This window comes from Gavialis gangeticus, unplaced genomic scaffold (genome assembly GCF_001723915.1).
Source record: "Gavialis gangeticus isolate Ggan-Ray unplaced genomic scaffold, GavGan_comp1, whole genome shotgun sequence".
Taxonomy (NCBI): domain Eukaryota; kingdom Metazoa; phylum Chordata; order Crocodylia; family Gavialidae; genus Gavialis; species Gavialis gangeticus.
In genome coordinates, this window is record NW_017729033.1 from 88825521 (window position 1) to 88849991 (window position 24471).

The following is a 24471-nucleotide window of genomic DNA, read 5'->3' on the forward strand; positions in this document are numbered from 1 at the left end:
GACTATTACTCTGTTGTTGCCTAGAAGTGCTTACTCATTTTATTAGGCCCTGGCTATTAATCATAGCATCTCATTTTTAAGACCAGTAGAGACTATTAGAATCACCTAGTCTGGCCATCTTCCTATTGTAGACCATGGAGTCTAGCCCTGTAATTTCTGTGTGCAGCCCATAACTTCTAACTTACATTTGAGCAAAAACAATGTCTTGCCTTTTAGCCTTTAACATGTGGTGGATGTGAAAGATTGTTGCACAGTTGGCTGTCTTATTAACAAAAGGAGGTGCTGTCATCTATATTCTTTACTGAAGCATGACTGATCTCTTACTGTAACGGTTTAAATTTTACATTTGAAAAGCTTCCATATTGTTCTTGGCAGATGTGGTTAATTTTCCATTTTATGTATCATTATTTAATCATCTTGAGGAACTCTGAAATGCTAGCCTAAGTACCTGTTGCTGGGCTGTGTCTGCCTGATTTGAAACTCCCCTCTCACTTTCTCTTTGTGTGTATACAGGAGGTTAAACTTCAATTCAAACAAATTAGATCAATTAAAGTCTGTCTTTTTAATGCAATGACTGTAAGATAATTGAATTATAAAAATACAGTGCTGCTGCTATTCAGCTTAAAATGTCTGTAACCATGAAAAACTTAAGGGGCTGAGTTTTCACCATTGAAATATCACGTATAAAGCCATCAACCTCTCTCCTGTGCAATAGAAAACATCTTATCAAGAAGGAAGAAAAAATTCAATGCCCAGCTTCCCATCAGACAACTTGGAGGTAAACAGATTGCTCGAACTTGTATTTAGCTTAATTTGCATTAAATGAACTTTTCTACCCAGGGGAGCCTATAATATCTTTTTATTCTCTGAAATTTCATTTCTACCTGGGATAAATGTTACAATCTGTGCATTCTCCTTTGCCTGAGGAAGGGCGAGTGAGCCCAAAAGCTTGCAAATGAAGAATTTTTTTGCAAACAATTAATTGGTCTAATAAAAGATATCACTTCTGCCAATAGTTCTATGTATAAAGCCTGGCAGATAAAGCACTTTAACATCTTGCTTAAATGTTGACTGATATGTTTGGGGTTTGTTTGGTTTTTTGGCTGTCTGATGACTGGTGAGATAGAAAATCTCATCTACCTCTGTGTGACCTTCTACAAGTGAAATGCAGTTGCTAGCTATCTGCTCCTCCTAACCATTTTGAGTATGGCATCTATGATCTATTTCAGCTTAGTCTGCAGTAGCAGTAAGCAGCAAGAAGCTTGGCACCATAGCTATAAAAATAACTCTGGCTGTACAGGTTTCAAGATTTACTTGGGTGTAATCTGTCTACTGTACGTCTATTCATAAATAAGTTCACTCGAGCAGCTTGAATTCATTTGACCTCAGTGAAATGGATTGGAAGAAATGCAAACGGATAGTGAAATGCACTCCTACCAGTACAGTCTTTGGATCAAGGCAAGAAATATTTTCTTTTTTAAAAAAGGCTCTTGTGCTAAATTGTTTGGTAGCAGCAATGGAAATGCTGCTCCAGGTGATTGTGTCGGATCGTAACAAACTGATCCATCAGAACAGGAAGGAGCTCACTCGGATAGCTCCAGTGCAGGACACTCTCCTTTCTAACATTATCTTCAGTTACAAATATCATCTCTTTGTACCCAGTGCAGACCTTGATGAGCTTTACACATAAAAAGTAAATCATTTGATATTCCTTCTGTGGAAAATCCAGCTGAAGAGGTGGTGCTATGGACTTGTTTCATCTTGCTCCTGGTGGAAATAGTTTAACTAAAGGCACTTTTTTTATTAGTGTAGGCTGCTCACAGACATGGGGGGTGGGGTGGGGTGGGGGGAATGTGCTTTACTGGAAGAAGCAGTGCATTAGTTTGATCTGGCTCTACTGCGTCTATATAGATTGGGCGCTTCAGCGGGACTTTTTGGCACTTTTCTCTAAAGCTGCAGTATAAACAATAGCTAGTGTCTGGGAGGAGGATGAAAGTTCCTGTATGAGCAGTTTATTAGTTGTCTGCTATGGCAGGGGCAGGCAACCTTTTCTGGCTGTGAGCTGGAATAACATGCCCCCCCCCATCAGAGATGGGAGGGCAGGCACCAGGAGGCCCCTGCTGTTGCTTGTCCTCCTGAGTGCATGGAGGAAATGCTTGTAGCCAGCATTTGTCCTTGAGGCGGTGCAGGGCGAGCCTGCAGAAGGTGGCCCCTGTCATTGAAGCCTCGTGTCCACTGGCTGCTTCCAAAGAATCTGAGGGCCGGATTTGGCCCGGGGACCATAGGTTGCCGACCGCTGTGCTTGGGGACTCTCTTTTTTCACTGAAATAACGGATGCTGGCAGCTAGTGTGTATTGGACTATGTGGACCACTGTTCTGATGTTAAGACAGGCATTTTCAACTTTTTTAAAGCAGTGTATCCCTTCTGGTGGGGGTGGTAGCAGCCAGACATGGAGTGGGGATGGCCTTGCAAGTGGCAGCAGCACAGGGTGGTGGATGGTAGCGGCTACAAGCAACCTTGCCCCCCTCCCCCCCCATGCGCCTGGCCAGCCGGGTGGTGCCTGCAAAACCCAGAGGGGAGCTGCCCCCACCTGCCCCCCCTCCCAGCACCTTTCCAAGTACCCCCAGTTGACAACCCCTGTGTTAGGAGAATCTATGAACTTGACCCATCAGAAGTAGCTAGAAGTAAGTGGCTGTTTACAGGCCTTTGAGAGAAGAGATTCTTTAGCAGAAAAAAATCTTAATTGGCATCCTTTCTTGACTGTCTGGAAGGAAGGCAGGGGTTTTAATGGGCCTGGCAAATGAATTATAGTTGTTCCTGTTGAACAGGTCTGAGCTGTGTTGGGGATGGGGCAGGAGCAGCAGCTATAACTGTAATGCATAGTAGGACTTCTAATGTAAGACGCTTATTCACTGACTTGGTTGAGTAAAGCAGTGATGCACAATGCATGCAAACCCACTGCATGCAGGTTTGTGGGAAGGTTAGCATCACCACATCCCCCTGGGTAGCATTTAGACTAAAGCCTGCAAGTATGATCTTCCCCTTTGCCATAGAATCACTATTTGGTTTCTTTCCTTCCTTCCTGTCAACTGGCAGTATATGACAGCTCCCTGCTAAAGACAGGAGACCGGCTGGAATTCTCTCAAGCAACATTTCTGCTCTTCGTGCACTGCTTGCTGAACAGTCGCTGGAACACAAGCCTTGTAAATGCTTTTGGAGGACGGATTTCTGCCTGAGCGCTTTTATAGGACCAGAATCTTAGCATAGTATAAATCACTAGGGTGAAAGCCCAAATGACTATTGAACCATCCCTGTAGAGTGCACACTAATGACAAGAGAAATGGATTTCAGTGGTTTAAAATGGCTTCCTCTGTTTTTCTTTGACCTGAAAGCAAACATTACATCAGTCCTATGCCCACCACTATAGGGGCTTTCTTAAAGAGGAACTTTCACAAGTGCATGGAACCGTTGTTAATTCTGCATTTGAATACAAAAAAGAGCAAACAACAGGATAAAGTGAGCGCGCACTGGAATTTTTATTTGTTACCTCTAGGTACCATGAGTTTGACATTAATAGGCGAGACCAGTGAATGAGCAGCAATACATTTAAATCATTCCTGTGTTTTCAAAGCACCAAAAATGGAGCTAGATTTACCACTTAATTCTATAATCAATACCCTAGTCTGGACTTGCTGCATCCTGTATTGTCCCTAATTTAGCAGTACATTATTATGCAGTTAGGGGTATGAGGAAAGAGTCATCATGTAGTACCACTTTTACATCATCATAGGACTACAACATGCACATTCTACTATGTGGCCCAAGCAACAAGAATACAAGTAGAACAGTGATGGGTGGAGACCTTTTTTGACAGGTTCATGTTAACACCACCTATGGATTTTAGAAACCTTATTGGACAAGTACCTACAGCAGTTCATCAATGTGTGTGGGGAACATTACACGCATGCACAAGTGATACAGTGGAAAACATAGCAGGAGCGGCAGCAGGACAGAGGACGAAGGTGAAATCTGTGATGGGATACTGTGTGGAAATTGGAGACTTTCCTCAGCTTTCTACTGCGAGTCTCTGCTCTGTAAGTGAGGCCTGCTGGGCAACAGTCTTGTTCTCATGGCTGCGGAGTTTTGATACAACTTCTAGAAACGACAGGCTCTGCACTTCCTTGTGAAGGGGCTCTGGAAAAGAGAAGAAAGTTTCACATTCTGTCCCCTGGGCACATCTCCATGCATGTATCTAAACTTTCACAGAGATGCCAATGAGAAGCTTTCTCTCCTTATGTCCCATGCTTGTAGCTGAGATGAACTGAGGTGATATGGCTAACAGATCCCATACTGACTTAAACAGGAGGGCAGGTTTCTATTGCAGGGCAGATGAGCACAGAATAGCCTGGGTGACTGCATGAAACTGTTTTCTTGGTAATAACCCTGATGTGACGCACACAGAGTCAGAACTACTTCCTGAGCTGGGGGAGAGGCACAGAATTAACACTAGGACTGAATTTTGAAAGGTGTTTGGCTTACACAACTCCCAGGGACCTCAGATGACCCTGTAGGTATCTAGCAGTGCTGAAAAACCAGACCGAAGTGCCTTCAAACTAGTGCTAGTAATAAATAGCTGGAATTTTTAGCAAAAAACTTTTTGAATCTTCAGTAACTAATTCCTAAACTGGCCTGACAGAGCCAGTGAGCAGGCCATCAGCCTACAGGCTCCCTGTATAGTATAGCTATTGAAATTAATTTTTGTCTAAGGTGGTTTCAGAGTGGAGGCTGAGATGTGTTTCTGGGGATAGAGAGAGAGTTAGCCCTTGTTGGCATGTTTGTTTTCAGTTACAGTAATGTAAAAACCAGTCTGTACTCAGGTTTGAAGAATTTTCTAAATCTAAAAAAATTAACAGCATGTGGACAGTCTGGTCCATCTAAAACAGCTGCTGCTTCCTCCTTGTACAGGGTACTAACAAAAACTGCTTTGTATACTGCTGTGCAGGCAACCAAAGATGGGGACCAGTATAGGTAGAGCAGTGATTCTCAACCAGGGTGACGCCAAATCCTTTGAAGGGTGCCTCTAAAAACAAGGAGATGAGCAGAAAAGCACATGTACAGGCTTTTCCCTGTCTGGCCAACCCTGACCCTCCACTGCCTGGCTCTCCTATAAGGAGGTAAGCACTGTCCTATTTAGTTTTTGAAATGGGCTACCATTCAATTCACATAAGTAATGGAGGGAGTGCCTTGAGTCTGACAACCACTCATATAAACTACAATTGTATGGATGCCAAAAAGGTACTGATATAAGTTGTAGGGCTGTGCGAAGCTTCGGACCGTGCTTCGAATCCAGAGAAGCTTCGGACATTTTGGTGTCCAAAGCAGCATGTCCGGATTGAAGCGCTGGCTTCATTAGGCTTTCCAAAGTCGTTCAGAGCTTCCGAAGTGCTTTGGAGCCCCGGCCATAGGGTATAATGGGGAATCAATGAAATATCTATAACTGTTGTTTTTTGTCTGGTTTGGATGAAACTTGCAGGGGCAGTAGCCCCAGCTGAGAGCATGAAGCCTGCCAAGTTTCAAGAAGAGCAGTGCAGGGGTTTGGGGGGAACTGCACCTCAAGCTACGGACAAGCAAGACTCGTGCCATGGGTGACACTGTGTGTGTTAAGGCACAGCGGGTGAGAGTTGCAGGCCTGCTAGCCCCTGCTGAGGCCACAAAGACTGCCAGCTGAGTCATGAGTTTTGCTTGTCTGCAGCTTTAAGTGCAGTTTCTCCCAAACCCCTGCACTAATCTTGAAACTTGGCAGGCTTCATGGCCTCACCAGGGGCTACCACCCCTGCAGTTTTCAGCCCCCTGTGGTGTAACACACAGATGTGACATGAGTTTTTCTTTCAAGAATTTGGGGTGCAGTTCCCCCACAAAATCCTGCACCAATCTTCTTAAAACCTGGTAGGCTTCATGCACTCAACAGAGGCTACCACCCCTGCAAGTGTCTTCCAAATCTGACAAAAAACAACCAACTTATCTTTCATTGGTTCCTCATTATACCCTATGGCCGGATCTCCAAGGCAGCTCTGAAGCTTCAGAGTCGCTTCGGCCAGATCGAAGCGGCAATCCAATCTGGAGCTCCGGATCGAACCACTGCCATCTGAAGTGGCCGGATCGAATAGCTGCCTACTCGCACAGGCCTAATTAGTTTTTACAATGTGACTATTTAATTTACCATATACTGCAGGGATGAAGCATAGCCACTCCACCTTTAACTCTGCTTCATCCAGAGTCAATGTTAGTGCAGCTTAGCTGGCTTGTGTCACTACAGGCTCATGCAGACAAAACAGCTGCAGTAAAACAGCTGGTGTGTACTGCTGAGCATGAGCTCCCCCTCCCCTTTTAAAGTGGCTAAAAAGTGCATTTATGCAAACCGAAAGCACTACAGCAGTGGCTCTCAACCTTGTTAGACTCAAAGCAGCCCTCAAAAAATGCCAGCTTAGTTTCCACTCCTTTTTGACTACAGAAAAATAATACAGCAATTCTTTTATTGAAAAGAACTCAGAAAGACCACAGCAGGTCAGACCGTTCTTAAAATTATGGATTCCGATTTGAAAACTCTGGGCTTATCTTGTGAATCATGTCTGCACACCTAACAGTGCTAACATTTTGTGGCACCCTGAAGCACTCTTGAAAGGATCTCAAGACACACTGGTCGAGAATCACTGTGCTACAGGCTCACAGTACTGAGTTTTAATTTTTTAATATTTAGTATTTTTTAACAGAATGAATTCTGCTGAAATTTACTGAAGATCTGTACTGCAGGCATTGGAAAAGTACCTACAACAGTTCATCAATTTTTGGCAGGGGAAGGAAAAAGTGCAACCCACTCAGCAATACAGTCCAAATAGCTCTGCCCCCCACCCCCTAACCCTGAGGTGCCACCAGTTTGATTAAGCTCTGAGATGCTCATGAGAAATATGAACCTCTGTTTCAAAATTAGCTACGTTGTATGCTATGACTATCTTTTCCTTGTGGCAAGCCTTCTGTGATATTTCTTTTCCTCCTTCATTTCCTGCACACTAGTTTCCAATGATCTTGGACACTAGCCCCTACTATATAAAAGCAGTGAGCCAGTGCTGTGGCTCTGAGACCCATCAACCCCTGAACATTTTCAGTGAAGCTGCTTCTCAGATCCAGGGCATTCTACTGTGGAAGCATTCTCGATCCTCCTCCTCCTCCTCCTCCTGCTAGGATATTACTATGTATAAGCAGATATTACCAAAATGACTTAGGAACTTATTTCCACTGGCAGGACTGCTTTAACACTCAGACTCCTGTGAGCCTTGTGGCCCTTGAACATGGCCACAAGTATTATCCATGAGTGCTCTGTCTTTTTTGATTCTTTAGGTTACACATTTACATTTCCCAGGCTCATCATTCTTTCCTCTTTCAACACACTAATTCCACTGCAACAGCAGTTTCCAGCTGGCAAGGAATATTTATTTCACTGGTAATACATAACTGCTAGTACTGAGAAGCTAAACAGAATGTCAAATTTACCATAACAAAGTGTAGTGATAACAGCATCTGTTTTAGAAAAAATAATTGATCAAGAATTAAATGCCCAGAACAGTATGACAAAAATATTTTTAGCCTCTCTAGGTGCACCCAGATGTGCATGGACATTTGGTTCCCTGGGGACACATAGTGGTGACACACCTTGTGCCACCACTTCTCTCTGGGAAATGTGCTGTGTGCGCTTTGGTGCACAGCACGTTGCCCTAAGTGGCGTAGAGGAGGCTGGGGCCAGCACTGGGCTGGCTCCAGCAGACTTACCTAGGGTCCAGGGGGCCTCCCAGGGCTGCAGCCACACCAATTTTGCCACACGGAGCCTGGCTGGCAGCGAAATGTGGCTCTGGCCTGGCTCCACTTTTCAGCAGCGTGCGCTGGCTGAGCATGCAGTGCTCCATTTTTCCCCGTGTTTTATTTATTTATTTATGTATTTATTTGACCCCGGGATATCCAGGAGTCGAAAAAACCTGGGTGCAGCACACACTCAGCCAGCGCGCCCTTGCAGTGTGGAGAAAACTGGACTGTGCTTTGCAGTGTCACATACCACACGACTGCGCTCATCTGGATGCAATTTCTGAGACCACTGGTCAAAGAAACTACATGTTTCTTTCCTTCAGTTATTCTATTTTATGGGTATTTTAAAATAACTTCAAGAGCCTATTCACTCACTGGCAGCAAAATCATGAACACTTAGGAGCATCAGAGTTCCCTCTAACCAGGTACTCATGAAATAAGGAAGGACTTGATGGGGCTTTGAAAAAAATTGGCCAGTAATTCAAAAGTCTGAATATTTAAAGATGTCATGTTTGCAAGGATGGTTAGAGCAGGTTCTGTTCACCTTTTCATGGTGTTAAGTAGATTGGATAACATTGGGCAAGGGCAAGTGGGCCCTACCAATTGATGGGATGAACTAGAACCTTTCCAGGGTGAAAGATCTGAGTCAAGCTATATAGACGTGATATCTAAAGCATTTCAAAGGGCGAGTGGACGTCTGTAAGTGCCCCATGAAGTGTTGCAATGGGCAAAATTCTCCAAAAATAACTCTGGAAGAAACAGCAACTATTTGGAAGTGCTTAAAATGAAGTACTTTCTGTTACATGTGGAGTGCAATGAGGTTGCTTGGTCCTCTGGCAACCCAGAGTGCTCTAACTCATCCACCCTCATCCCCTGGCACCCATGGGGGAGAACGAAGAATCAGGTGGACAGCCAAGCCTTCAGAACAGGAATCCCTGTGTGTTGATCTACCTCTAGCAGGAGGGGACGGGCAAGAGGAAGTAAGTTATCAGGTTTCTGGAGGTGGGCCATGCCAGGAATTGATCTCTCCAGCTCTAGGGCTGAACACAGTTATTTCCTGAATCTCTGACAGCCAGGAGACTGGAGGCTGAGAGCACAGCAGAGCAGATGCTGACAGTTCCCTTCACTCTGTGCCACCCCTGCTCCCCACCCCGCTCCACTGCAGGGAGCCACAAGACTGAACAACCCCGTGCTGTGTTTCCCTTGCTAGAGAGCACATGCACTGCCTCATGCCACTGCAGCAATTTTGAACTGCTCCAGCTGGGGGCCACAGAAGACTTGCGTGTCTGTCCAGCATGCATATAACAGGAGACAAAGCATTAAAAGTGAAAGCCTGCCTGTGTGCCTGCGTAGGCACACTTTGCTCCCAAGGTGGCTGCCTGCCCCTGAGCTCCCACTAAGTCAGTGGAAGTTCAGAAGCACCCCGCAGTAACCCAGCAGAAACCCCTTATAAATACTCACCAGATCCCATGAGGGCACAGATCAGCACCATGGAATTGTACTTGATTTCTGGCGCACTCCTCTCATCTGAGAGCAGTCTGTGTAGGATCTGGACTAACTGAGCATTTTCAATATCTTTCTCAGCAGTGACTGAAATACAAACAAGTGAAAAGTATAAATCAAAGAGCCAGAGTCATTTTGCTGGTTTACTTCTGGCCACTTACTGATGCAGTTTCTCTCTTCCACTGTAATATTAGGGCTTCGTTTGCAGCAAAACTGAAATATATATTGAATGTTGTCATGCTGAGTGCCAGTTTTTGCTAAGTAATTGTAAGTTAGTTTAATTTCACTTAATGAACACTTAGGGAATTTAATGATACACTTAGGCATTTTGTGACCTAATGGAAAATGCACCCATCAGTCTGAACACTGAAAGGCAATCCCTGCAATCTTTCTTTAGTGAAACCCACAACTGACTTTGAATACTTAAAAAAAAAAATCCTGAACAAAAAGAGAAATCATCTTAAAATCCAAGATAATAGGGGACACTTGGGGTCCATCAGAAGTGGTCAGTACAGGACCTGGGTGCATACATTTTTAAAAGGATGTTGTCAACTTAGTGTAGGTGCCAAATGTAGAAATGTTGGAAGACAAAAGGAGAGGGATTAGAAGACCTAACTAAATATAAATATGTTCTCTCTCTCTTTTAAGCTGACGATTTACTTATCCATCTGATTTCTCTCTTGAATTTTGGAAGCTGAACACCCTATTCTCCTGGGGCATGAAAACAAAAGTTGAAACTGATTACAAAAGTAAGTATTGTTGACCATAGAATTCATCATCTAAAGTGAATGAATTGCAATAGGCAAGTAAATAGGACAAACAGGAGAATCGAAAGTCATGTTTAAAAATTCTTTTACCACTAGGAAATGTGAATGTGTTATAAGCTCAAGCTATGATGTAACATACCAATTTTTTAACTGGAATTCTCTCCCAAATTTGTTTCTGAGAAACTCGACAAAATCAGTAAGAGTCATTAATGTGCAGTACTCACTATTGTACAGAATTCCCCTTTGCTTCCATCAGAAAGTACCTCACGTCCCATCTAAGCAGTTTTTACTAATCTATTTTGGAAAGAGTTTGGCTATTCCAGTTGAGGCAAAGCCAAGTAACTAAAAAACTTTTAGCATATCAATCTCCTGCCCAGGTTAAAAAAACCTTTTGTTTCCCTCTTAAATAACATGATTGTAGAGAGCAGCCACTTTGACATGCATAATTATGAAGTTGCAGGGTTCCCTGCCTATCTTTCCCTGCAACATGTGTATGCACGGTTTTCAGAAAAAAAGGGTGATTTTTTTTTCTAACGATCAGCCCTGCGATTCCTAGTGGTGACTGAAAATCATGCTTAGTTTGGGATCTCTTTAGTTTACACATCTCTTAAAAGAATTTAACAGGCTATATTTTACCTATGCAGTCAGACTATTTCTATAGCCCTGCTGCCTGTATACTTATAGACATGCTTGTGAAGGTCTAGTCAAATTTAAACTCAAATCTCATGTAGCAACACTCAGGCAGCTCCGTCCTGCCCTGAATTTTTTGCACAGACCAAAAAAACAATGAAGACCTAATCCCTGGAATACTCACCTAACTCCAGAGCTGCTATTAGTGCCAGAGCAACAAGAGCTTCATTTTGCATTATTACATGTTCGCTAGTTGCCATAGTAACTAAATGCTTGATGCCACCGCTCTGAACAATGGTCCTAATTACATCCTAAAATAAATAAAAATAAAAGAACTAAACAAGTTTTGCATTACATGTAACAAACAGCATTAAATATGTTAGCTGTAATATCTGCTGCAAATATAGGTGTGTATCTATACATTCTACACACTGTAATTTCCCAGTGTAACCTGTTCAACCAAGCTGGTTAATCGAAAGTTTGAGTTACACCACATTTAGTTAAGTTTGTTCCTTACTCTTTTCCAAGTTAGGCATTATGGGCTTTTTTACATGTGCTCCAGGGGTTGTGGGGGATGCGCTTTAATTACAGCAGCTCTGAAAGCGCTCTAATTACAGTGCCTGCAGCGTCTTGTGTACCAGCATCCCTGAGCTTCAGCATGGCGGACGGGGAAGTTAAAGTACCCCTGCCACCGTCTTGAAGTGCAGGAATGCTGATACACGAGACATGGAGGCTGCTGGAGTCTGCTAATTAGCACGCTCCAGCAGACTCAGTTAATAGAGCCTGCTCTGACATGCTGTAATTGCAGTGCATCAGAACAACCTCTCCACACATCTACAGGCACCCTATAAGAAACTATTTTGTCACGTGCGGATCAGTTGGCTATAAAAGTATTTGCTCTCCATCTAACTCTCAGCACCACTTCAAGTCAGCGAATGTGCATAGATGAATCTCTTCTCTTCATTATGCTGTGGTATTGAGACCCAGCACAAACCTTGTCTGAATCAGCCCAGTCTTCCTTTATTGTGTTCTGAGTGGAAAACTAGAGTCCACTTGTAAGCTTGGCATCCAATTTCTGATTATCAAATACCCAATCTGTCCTGGCCTGCAGGAGTTTTGCCCAGAACTTTTAATGAATTGAGGCCGTCTTGGATTCCAGTTATTAAATAACAGAAATTGTAGAGTAGGGAAAGTTTTCAGGACTTGGCAGGAAGTGAACGGTTTTCTCCTGAAGCATGTCCTTGGTAGCTGCCAACAAATATGAAACCAGAAATAATGGACAGTTACACGATCCTGAAGCATTTTCTGTGGTTCTAAAGCAAGAATTTTACTATTATCTTCCTATTGTGTATAATGCCTAACCTGCTCAAGATGCAGGCAACAAAAATGTCAACTGGATAAAATACTCTTAAAGCAGTTACTATAACTATTTAAAGAGACCCTGGGTGCCTCTACACAAGACGCTACAGTGCAGTAGCTCATTGCTATGCAATTTTTGCCAGTAATGAGCTACTGCGTGGTACCATTGGAAAAAAACTGTGCAGGGATGGTACTGTACAGTAATGCCGGTTACTGCACAGTCGATTAGTACTTGCATAAGTAACAATTGTGCAGTCCACCACTTTTGTAGACACGGCCTTTGTCTACACTTTTAGGTACTAACTTGGCCCAACCTTATATCTGTGATAAAACAATGGGCAAAGGGTTCTTGTGTCTATCTGTCTTTCACTGAATTGTTTTTAGTTTCCTAATTTTTATAGGAGCTGAGAACTCCCTGCAACATGTGTATGCATGGTTTTCAGAAAACATTATGTGCTTCCCCTGAAGTGAACACTAATGACTCTATTTTCAAGCATCTGGGAGCAGGAAAGAAGCTAGTTAAATTAAATGACTGTTCTTACCTCTTTTGTGCAAATTGCATCTGCAAAATATTTGCCTGCAAATCAGATAACTTGCATGCTGATAGGCCTCTGCATAGGCAACTGCATATTTGTTCCCATTTTGCAGGTGCAAATGAAGTATCATATTTAAAAATGTAGCTTTGTCTTTTAAATGAGAATGTGATTTGCTACTTCAGTCCTTTGAATAGGATGATTGAGTGAAATGTAATGACAAAGACATGGAATAAAATACAAACCTTCCCTATTTCCTTTTCCTAGCTCCAAACATAAGCCAAAACCCATTAGCTAATACTTATGCTTATACTGATTCACATTCCAATGCTTGCAATGAATTTTGTGTGCGAGAAAACAAACTTCATACAAGTGTAAGTCTGGAAGCTTGAAACTTCTTCGCTTGTTTATTGAAGTTGCTCAATGAGAACCTTTAGGACAGGCAGGGTATGTCTATAATATGTACGTGATCACAGCCCAGGCATGTCAGTAGGTATGTCTATATGTGCTATTAGTGTGCAGCCATGAATTCTGGCGCATATTGTGCCAGAGTTTATTATTCCCAGGTGCCACATTTACACGAGCTGGGTCAAGTCAGAGCAGCTCTGACTGGCAGAGGGCCCTGGGGGTCAGCCTGCCAGGCCAGGCTTTGTTCCAACCCAGCTCAACGTGCTGCAGAAGGGCTAGCTGGAGTATGAGGGTGCTTGAGTGTGGAGGCTAGCCAGCTCAGCCTGCCCCATCAGTGTCTACATGTGCGCCGCTGCGGAGGAAAAAAAAAACTCCACTGCAGGATAGTACATGTATATACAAGTACTAACCTACAGTGGAGTTAATCACACTGAGTGAGTGGGGAAAAATACACGGCTAACATAAGAAGAAATAACTCTTGCTGTACCCATTAACTCTGTTTGTTCCAATGAGGCTACTCCACTGAGTAAGGATTGCAGATTCTGGCCATTTATACATTTTGAAAGCAATCTGTAGTGATACCAAAGTGATAAGGATGCTAGACTACACTGACACCTAGTATTACCTGTATGCTTTGAATATACCCAAGTACAACTTCTATGAGGAAATACTTAGAATGAACAATTACTTTTTGGTTCTAACCACCCCAATAACCTTGTAACTCTTACAACAACTCAACTGAAATATTTATAAAACAGGGAGGGAGGAGAGAAGGCAGGTTCCTTCTGATCTCAGTACTCTGGCATTAATGGGTGTGTCTATACGTGCATTAATGTGCTTTTCCTAATGCATATTAAATTTAGTACCTCTAATATGAGGTACAAAATAAATGTGCATTAGGTTTCCCTAATATGCAGTACCAAAAGCAGGCGTTTTTTAAGTGACCTTAATGTGCAGCCTATTTTACTTTGCATTAGCGTAATTGCTTGGTTTCTTATGTAATGCTTTTATGTGCAGTAAAATAAGCCACTGTCCATTAAAGCACATGTGTAGACACATGCAAGTCACAGATACCGTAGGGTGTTATTCTGGATTTACCTTAGTGAAACTGAGAGCAACTTGGCCTTTGGGAGGATGTCTATGTGTCTACATGTGCAGTGTCATTCTCTCTCTCTTTAGGAACCATATACAAACAGGACATTGGTCTTCCACAGATTTCTTCTCTTCAAGGCATACAGAATTTCCAGTGTCAACGTATTCATCCATTTAGATAGACTCTTGACATAAGTCAACCTCTGTCTTCCACATTCTCTCCTTCCATCAATCTTTTCAGTTATGACCAGACTTTCAAGTTCCTCTTTCCTCATAATGTGTCGAGAAACTCCAACAGTCTCTTTCTGAAATTAATCAGCAGTTTCTTCTTGCAGCCTGCTCTTTAACAAAATATCTTTATTTGAAGTGTGACTTGTCTAACATACCTTCAAGATGCACCTTAAGAACCACATCTCACTTGCTTCAATTTTCATTTCCATACTTGGCAATACTATCTAGCATTCTGATGCATATATGAGGATTGGTATAACATAGTAATCCAAAACTCTTAATTTCATCCCCATAGAAATTCTACTATTTGTCAATATCTTTTGAATTTTCAAAAATGCGTCTTTTGCCATCCGTGTTCTCCATTTTATTTCATGTTCATGTTTACTATCTAATGTTATCCAGCTTCCCAAGTAGTTACATTTATTGACCTGCCTTATCTGTTTCTTTTCCACTTTGATGTTGCATACAGGAATGATCTTCTTTGTAATTACTATGCATTGTTTTTCTACAGTTGATACCTTAAACCTTCTTCTCACTTTTACTAACAGTTTTATCTAAAATTCTCTTCTGAATCAGCTATTAAGACTGCATCATCAGCATAATGCAAGTTTTCCCAATTCTGTCCACCAAGGATCAGCCCTGGTAAATCCTCAATCTCCCTCAGTATTTTCTCACTGTAAAAGTCAAATGAGTCAGGTGAAAAAACACAGACTTGCCTCACACCTCTCTTAATTTGGATGAAATCACTTAGTTAATTTTCTATCTTCACTGCTGCAGTTTGGTCCCAATAAAGGCTTCTTAAAATTCTTAAGTCTTTACCATCAATATCCAATTCTTTCAATACTTTCATTAACTCCTCATGCTTGACTCTATCAAGAGCTTTGGTATAATCAATAAAACACAAGAAAAGGTCTTTCCTCATTTCTATTGCCTTCTCCAAAAGCATTTGTACTATGAAGGTAGCATTTCTTGTACCTCAATCTTCAACAAAACCACATTGAACTTTCATAATCTCCTGTCTCTCTGTACTTCTAGCTCTCAACATCATCACCTTTAATAGGATCTTTGTCACATGGCTTGTTAAACTGATGGTTTGATGAAGTTCACATTCAGTGGCTTCAGGTCTTTTGGGGAGCACAATGAAGATTGATTTACTGAGGTCCTCAGGTATTTTTCCATGTTCAGAAATCTCATTGATAACAGTTGTTAACTTTCCTAGTCTGTATTCTGTAGCTTTATTGGTTTTTGTTCAGTTGATAACTGTTTGTACTTCTGACTAAATTTTCAAACCATCCATGTTCTTAGATGGATTTTCTTCTATACTGTTGTGGAATAACTCTTCAATATACTCTGTCCATTTTTTCAATACCTGTTCTTATTCCATAATTACATCACCATTCTTGGCTTTTATACATCCCCTAGCAGTACATCCTCCTTTGCCTGTGGGGTCATTAATATTTTTATACATTGATGTAACATCTTTATCCTTCTGTTTTTCTATCTCTGTACATTTTTTATTAAGCCATTTTTCCTTTTTTTTCACTGCACACTGATGAAATTCTTTTGTCCAGTGTCTTTATACTCTTCCATACAACAGGTTTTGATTAGTGTCATTAGGACAAAGTAAACTAATTAACTCCGCCATAGGTTAGTACTTGTAAATACAAGTTCTATCCTACAGCAGAGCTTTTTATTCTGCAGCAATGTACATGTAGATGCTGATGGGGCAGGTTGGGGCATAAGGGTGCTTCAGTGTGCAGGCTGCCTGCTAGCTAGCCCCCACACTGAAGCACCCTTGTGGTCCAGGTAGCCTCTCTACAGCATGTTGAGCTGGCTGACCCCCAGGGCTCCCTGTCAGCCGGGGCTGTTCCAACTCAGCTCAATGTGCTGTAGTCCTGGGCACATGTTCAAACATAGCCCCCAGGGGCAATAAACTCTGGCATGATGTGTGCCGGAGTATATTGCTGCACATTAATTGCATGTATAGACATACCCTGGCAATCTCAGATTTACAGCACAAAGGTAGGTCAAAGCTTGACCCTACAAACCTAGACCTAACCTGGGAGGAGGCATTTGGATCTCTCAGCTTTTTAAAAAATATTTCTGTGAAATACAGTATTTAAAGAAATCAGAGAATTAGGATATATGTTTATACTTGGTGCTTATTTCTAACTGACAGGTCCTGGAGCCAGAAGAACTCTACTTCCCATCACAGAGGTGCAGCCTAGGAGTTAGCCAGGCATCTTGCTCCAGTGTTTTTCAATCCAAATGACTTAGCAGTAAGCCCAGCTGAACAAGGTTAAGTGATGCAAGGTAAGTTTCTTTGCCAGCCATACCAAAAAATGCTAAAAGCAGTGATGACTTTTGGTATATTGAGTTCTTCACTGGTTCACTTCATACAGGTCACATTAAAAAGCCATCAGACAGTGACTATTAAGTCAGAACAGATCTAAACAAGATTCAGGCAGATAATCCAAAGGCTGAAGGCTCCCTGGTCTCTCTCATTCTTCTCTTTCATCCATGTTACATGGCCATGACCATAGCAGCTACTCTGCTGTGGCTGACATCAGCTGAGGTGCACATAGTCTACTTCTTTGCTAGATAACGGGGTCAAGGCCTATATTTCCTAAGACAAGGCCCAGCATGACTTTTTAATGCCTTTCCAGGTGACTTTACCTTTTTTCACCAGTAACTTACTTTTGATTTGCTGTGTCGTATCAGTGCAGAAAGCAGTCTGTTGGATTCTCCCATCACACCTGCATGGTCTTTGGCTTCACACCATTCCACCAACCTTTCAACTAATTTCACATTCTTTCCCAGCTGTTCAGCTGCATCTGCTGCATGTGAGGCAAAAACCAAAATACAAAAAAGCTGTCATTTTTTTCAGCATGTAGCAGAAACATATGTCTGAAAGTTACTAAGTGGAAGGAAAATCATGAAGTGGAACTGTGTGATTTGCATTAATAGTGGGGAATGTTCCAATGTATATCAGTGAGGAAAGCTTGTCAGAAATGGACAGAGAGATGCAGAAAATCTTTTGTAACAGTTTTCTAATATGTATATTTTTAAGTTGAACATTTCAGCCAAGAAATATATATTTCACAACACAGTTTCCCAGTATATATTCTGACTAGACCCTATATATTCCTGTTAGGAATATTTATTCCTAACATAGGATCATAAGAAAGTAAAGCTGGAAGGGACCTCAGTAAGTCATCTAGTCTAGCCCTTTGCTCAAGGGAGCTGACTAAACCATATTAGGCAAGTGTTTGTCTAACCTGCTCTTAAAAATTTCCAGGAATGGAGAGGCATCTTCTCTAGGGCATTTATTCCAATGTTTGACTACCTTCACAGTCAGAAAGCTCCTTCTAATTTCTAATCCAGATTTCTTCTGCTGCAGCTTTAAGCCACTACTCCTAGTCTTAGCCTTTTCTCTGTGACCACAAGGGACATCTCCAACTTCTCTGTAATCACCATTCAGATATATGAAGATTATCAAATTCCCTTTCAGTCTTCTTTTCTCTAGACTACCCAACTCTTGTTCTTTCAGCCTTTTCTTGTAAGTCATGCTTCCTAGGCCCCTAATCATTTTTGTTGATTTTCATTGACTCTTTCCAATCTAGTCGCATCTTTCTTGAAGTGTGTGGCCCAAAACTGGACACAGTACTCCATATGAGGACTCACCACTGCTGAATAGAGCAGAAGAACCACTTCCCTTGATTTGCAAGTAACCTTCCAATTCATACAACCCAGTATGCTGTTGGCTTTTTTGGCAACAAGAGCACACTCTTGGCTCATATTCCGCTTATGGTCTACTGGAACCCCCAGGTCCTTCTCTGCAGTACTGCAGCCTAGCCAGTCGCTCTTACTTTGTATTTGTCCACATTATTATTCTGCCCAAAATGTAAGATTAGACATGTCCTTCATGAATTTTATCTGATGGACTGTGGACAGTTTCTCCAGTTTATTCAAGTCATTCTGGATCCTAGTCCTACTGTCCAGAATGTCTGTATCTCCACTCAACTTGGTGTTATTTTCAAATTTCCTAAGCATGCACTTAATAACATCATCTGAATCATTAATTAAGACGTTGAACAATACTGGACCAAGGACAGAGCCCTGGGGAATACTACTTGATACCACCTTCCAGCTAGACTTTGAACCACTGATGACTATCCATTGTGCAAAATGTTCCAACTAGTTATGTATCCATTTTACAGCACTTCTGTCTATTCTGTATTTCCTTAGGTTGTTAATGAGAACGTGTTGAGAGACAGTGTCAGAAGCTTTGCTAATGTCAAGGGCTATGGCCAGACATTATATATAAACTGGTTTAAGTGATCAGAAACTGGTTTAAACCTGTAACAGAACAGACATTCAGTGCACATAAACCAGTTCGAAAATGGCTGAAACTGGTTTGAGAAAAACCTGGTTGAGTGTAGTATCAGGTTTAACTGATTTGGGTCAAACTGGTTTATGCAATGTCTGTCCCAGACCTCTTGCTGGTTTAAGTTGAACCAGACTTCCTCAGCATCCTGACATGCCCTCTGGGCTGGGTGGGGCTCTACTCCGGAGAGCTAGGCTGGCTCCTCCCCTCTGCTCCCTTGCTGGAGCTCCAGCAGAGACTTGCAGGCAAGCAGCATCTGCCTGGCTTCCCCCATCCCATTCTCCACACCCCCCCGCCCCGCAACTACTCACTGCTCAAGCAGGGATCCCTCCCTCCTCTCTCCCACAGCAGAGACCATAGCCAGCATCTGGTATGCTAGCTAATGCTGGGAAGTATAAGACAGACAGGATAAAGGCAGGCAGGACAAGATCTGCTTAGGACTTTTTGGAGCTAATCAACAGGTAGCTGGTAATGTCCCTCCTTGGAATGTTCCCTTTCTTGGAAAAAGCTTTTTAAGAAGAGCTTGAACTAATGAGAGAGGCCTTTGATTAGGGAGGGGTTCCCCCCCTTGATAACAGAGTATTTATCAGCTCTGTTATCAGCATTAAGCACCCCATCAGAAAATGAGTGTCCTGCCAGGGTCTGGCTATGTTCCCTTCAGCTCAGCACTATGAAAGGGAAGGGAGAGCTGCTCTAGTACCCCCTGGCTTCTAGCCTGAGCCACTGCAGGCATATACCTGCATTTCTTCAGTCCAGAAGGGATGTTTGTGTGGCTACAAACCAGTTCAGCCTAGCCAAGTTAGACTAACCTGTAAAGATTGAATCAATTCAGTCTCAAGCTTTTTCTGTCCCTAGCCAAGGTGTATTTTACCCAATGCTCTCCCCTATCCATAGCGCCCGTCATCTTATAATAGAAGGAAATCAGGTTGGTCATGCATGCCTTGCTTTTGGTGAATCTGGCTGTTCCTGATCACCTTGTTCTTCTCTAGGTGCTTCACAATAGATTCCTTGAGGACCTGCTCCATGATCTTTCTAGGTATAGAGGTCAAAGTGACTGGTCTGTTCCCTAGACCCTCCTTTTTTCCCTTTCTTAAAGATGGGTGCTATATTTGCCCTTTTCCAGTTATAAGAACTGTCACTTACTGGGTCAGACCATAGGTCCATCTTGCCCAGTGTTCTGTGTCACAAGGGCAAAGAATGGATGCTGAAAGGGAGATGAACAGGGTAGGACCATGGTTTTTCCCCTGTTCCTCTTCCTAGACCTTAAATGCTGGAGGCTGCATGTGGCAGTTTTGATTCAGAGGCTGTATCTATAAATCCTATGGTGAACAGTTAGCTACCTTTCCTCCAAGAATCCGTCCATTCCCTTTCTGAATCTACTTAAATTGTCAGCTTGTGCAACATCTTGTGGCAATGAGCTCTACATTTTAATTACACTTGGTGGCCAATGAGTTCCATACTTTACTTACACTACTCAGTGTAAAAACAAAACAAAACAAAAACTTTCTTTTGTTAGTTTTAACCTTACTATTGAGTAGCTTCATTTTATGATCCTTGGTTCTTGTATTGTGAGAGATAGTAAACAATGAATCCCTATATACTTTCTTTTTGCCATTTAGTGTTTTGTAAACCCTTTTCATGTCCCCCCTCAAGCATTATCTGGGACTGCACTGAACCGCCACAAATTCTCAAAGAGGAGAGACAACAGCTCTGAAATAACCTCAGCCAATTTCTTCTGTATCCTAGGTGCATCCTATCTGGCCCTACTGATCTGAAAGCATCTAGCCTCCCTACATAATCCCTAACCTGTTCTGCCACTACCCTAGGCAGTTTCACCCCTTCCCTAATATTTCCTGTCAACTGCATGCATCATCTGGTAGCTGACCCTGTTTGTGAAGGCTGAAGTAAGAAAAAAAATACATTAAATATTTCAGCCTTCTCTGCATCATCTGTAACTAGGTTGCCTTCTTTCTTTGGTTTTCCTCTTACTTTTGACATCCTTATAGAATCCCTTATGGCCTTTTATGTCCCTTGCCAGTTGCAACTCAAATCATGCCCCAGCCTTCCTAATTTTCTTGCACACCCATGTGATACTCTTATACTCCTGCCTGGTAGTATGACCAAGTTTCTACTTTTTGTAGGATTCCTTTTAAGTATCAACTAATTAAAAAGACTGCTGTCTAGCCAGGCTATCCTCCTGTTACACTTCCCACTTTTCTGTCACTTCAGGATACCATACTCCTGTGCCCTTAATATGGCCTGCTTAAAGTACAGTCAGCATTTCTGTTGGCTGTACTTAAGAATATATTAAGAAACTGAATTATGCAAGTTTTTCTTCAACTTCCTTTCCATTTTTGACAAGCTTTACTTACTGATATACATTGGAGATATATATGCATATAATATCAGGAAACTGCATTGTGAAAAAAAATATATATATATATATTTAATTATACATTCCAAAATGCACAAACCCCATAAAGTGGGCTGCTCTTTTCCCCTCTGCAATTTTACAATGAAATGACTGATATGTAAAATTGGAAAAAAAAAAAAAAAAAAAAAAAAAGAATTCCAATTCATGGGATTTGTGCATTTGTGGAACGGTAGCAACTATAAAGGTTCTCAGTGGGCCAATTCATAATTTTACAGGCAAAAGAAATACTTCTGATAACCTGGTCTGATGTATATATAAACTAGACCACAAATCTTCCCTGAATTAAGTCTTGCTTTGAGTTTAACAGCCATGTTTGAACTAAAGTGCATCCTTTAGGCCTCCTCTACACATTAAGTTTTGACCCAGCTACACATTCAACCAATTCATGGTATGATGAAATAATCAACAGGCTACAAAGTTATTCCACAAAAAATGTGTAATAACTTTATAGCTTGTTCTAATCACACCACTAACTGCTCCCCAGTGCTTGGAAGCCCCATCAACTGAGAGGCTCCTAGCCACAGGGGTGCAAAACCCACTGCCAGCCCCGCAGGTGACAAGGCTGGCAGTGGCGGCAGTGTTCCCTGCGCTGCCCCTACTGTGAGCCTTGTCAGCTGTGGGGCTTCCAGCGAGGAGAATGTTGCTGCCGCTTCAAGCCCAGCACCTAATGAGGTTTACAGTGGCAGCAGCATTCTTCCTGCTGGAAGCCCTGCACCTGACAAGGCTTGCATCAGCAGTGGTGTTCTTTCTGCTGCCCTGACTGTGATCCTCACAGCCAATGAGGCTTGCAGCACAGCGGGGACAGCGTGGGAAATGCTCTGGTAGCTGCAGGACTCGCAGCTATGGGAGTTGGTGCAGGAGGAGCCTGAGATTATGATTCCAGGTTCCCCCTGCACCAGTGATAAGATGCAGTGGGTCTAATGCATGATCCCATAATCACACCTTCTGCCATGCATGTGTGGCATGACAGGAGGTTCATAGATTGTAAGGCTGGAAGGGACCTTGGAAGATCACTGGGTCCTGCACCAGGCAGGAAAGATAGCTGGGGTCCAGTCTCCTCTTGAAGATTTCCAGGGTAGGTAACTGCATCACCTCTGGAGGGAGCTTATTCCACAGTCTCAACACCATAACTGTGAAGAAGTGTTTCCTAATGTTGAGCCTAAAACGGTCTTCCAGGAGTTTGTGGCCATTACTCTTAGTTTTCCCCAAGGATGCCTTGGTGAACAGTTGTTCACCGAGCCCCTGATGTAGCAGTAAGCTGCTACCAACTCCCTTCTCAGCCTGCTCTTTCAGGCTGAAGAGTCCCAGGTCCTTTAGCCTTTCCTCGTATGGCTTGCCATGCAAGTCTCTGATCATATGGGTGGTCCTCCTGGACTCTCTTGAGCTTTACCACATCCTTGTTAAAGTGCAGCCAGCACCCAGAACTGGACACAGCAAAGCATAGTAGAGCAGAAGAATCACTTCTTTGGTTTTGCGGGAGATGCAGCAATTGATGCATGCCAGAGTATTATTTGCCCTGCTGGCAAATAATACTCTGGTATGACTGGATCATGCATTAGATCCCATTGTGCCTCTACCTGCATGTGTAGAGGGGCCCTTAGAAAAATACGTAATATTAATATAAAGATTCCCAATGATGGAGAATCCATCATAACCCTTGGTAAGTTGCTCCAGTGGCTAATTACCCTCAGTGGTGAAAACTTGTCCCTTACTTCTAGTCTGAATTGTCCATCTTGAGTCTCCTGCCATGAGATCTTGTCCTACCTTACTTTGCTAGACTGAGGAATCTTCTAATGGCAGATTTCAGTTCCTCATACATATGGACTTCTAACTGTGACCAGTTGCTCCTTGAACTTCTCTCTAATAAGCTAATTTGGTTGAGCTACTGAAGTCTTCCACTTTATTTTCTAAACCCTTATTCATTCTTGTTGTTGATTTTTTTTGAAACCTTGCCAATTTTTCAACACCCTTTTTGGAGTGTGGCTACCAGAATTGGATACATTTCAGTAACTTTTGTACCAGTGCCAAATGCAGAGATAATATGTTCTCTCTACCCCTTGTTGATACTAGCTGACATAAGGAGGAGTGAAGGGAAGTAAGAAAACCAAGGTGGTAGCAACTGTTTCTGTTCTGTTGCTGGTGGGGCTCCTCTTTCTGGGGAAGGGAAAAAGAGGGAGGAAACTGACATCTCTTCCATATTCCCTCAGCACAGAAGGTGCTGTCAGCCAGGGCTATATTTCCCTACCCAATGCTATGCTCCTTAGTTTCTTCCCTTCTACAGCCTCACAACAGATATGAAAGCAATGAAGAACCATGTCTTTCAACAACATCAGTGTGTGCAGAAGCCAGCTAGAAGAGGGGAAAAGAGCATGTTACATGCACTTATCCACCCTTAGGATTTTACTGAGCACCAGTGGATGTTCTGGAGGTGATGTGGATGTGCTACAGTACAGCATAACTTTAGGTGCCTGTACATGAGTGCAGAGGCTGCTCCAATGCACTGTGGAGCATGATAATTACTATGCTCCAGCAGCTTCCCCTGTCTCGTGTTATCAGCATCCCTGTGCTTCAAAATGGTGGCAAGGGCGCTTGAACTAAAGTTCGTTGAAGAGCTGCCATTTTTAAATGCAGGGATGCTGACAGACAAAATGCTGTGGTGCTTTAATTAGAGTGGCTCTCGGAGACGCTCTAATTAAAGTGCCGCCCCTCCCATCCCCAGAGCACCTGTAAAAGTGCCCTATGATGGTAACTGGCCTTTAAAGGACAGGTATAAATATATACAATTAAAACCTGGCCTGTTCTTACAATTCTTGATAAATGCCACAATATTGCCAGGGGCCACCAGAATCTCTGATAAAGTAATTTAAAAATATCTTCCAAATTTAAAGTAAAAGGATATCCCAGATGGTACTGGGGCTCTTCAAATCACTTTGTCTTGCCATTTTATTTACCGTAACTTGAGCTGCTATGTGATAGCCATAAAACTGCATGACATGTGGAGGGGCTTGAGAGAGTCCAGAGGAGAGCCAAGTGCATGATCAGAGGTCAGGAAAACAGATCTTATGATGAGAGGCTGAGAGCTATGGGACTCTTCAACATGGAAAAGTGCAGGGTTAGGGGTGATCTGGTGGCCACCTATAAATTTATCAGGGGTGCTTCACCAGGATCTGGGGGAACGTCTATTCACCAGAGCACCCCAGGGGATGACAAGGTCAAATGGTCACAAACTCCTTCAGGACCATTTCAGGCTGGACATAAGGAAGAACTTTTTT

At 42.6% G+C, this 24471-nt stretch overlaps 1 protein-coding gene across 1 annotated transcript in view; it reads right to left on the reverse strand.

The window, feature by feature from the left end:
* Positions 1-3513: 3513 nt before the first annotated feature.
* RAP1GDS1 (Rap1 GTPase-GDP dissociation stimulator 1) overlaps positions 3514-24471 on the reverse strand; it is a 161969-nt gene continuing 141011 nt past the window's right edge. Inside the window, exons 13-16 of the mRNA XM_019525879.1 lie at positions 17076-17215; positions 10940-11066; positions 9317-9445; positions 3514-4195 (exon numbers count right to left, since the gene is read on the reverse strand). Of these exons, the coding sequence (XP_019381424.1) occupies positions 4068-4195; positions 9317-9445; positions 10940-11066; positions 17076-17215 (524 nt within the window). The 3' untranslated portion in view covers positions 3514-4067. The remainder of the gene's footprint in view (positions 4196-9316; positions 9446-10939; positions 11067-17075; positions 17216-24471) is intronic.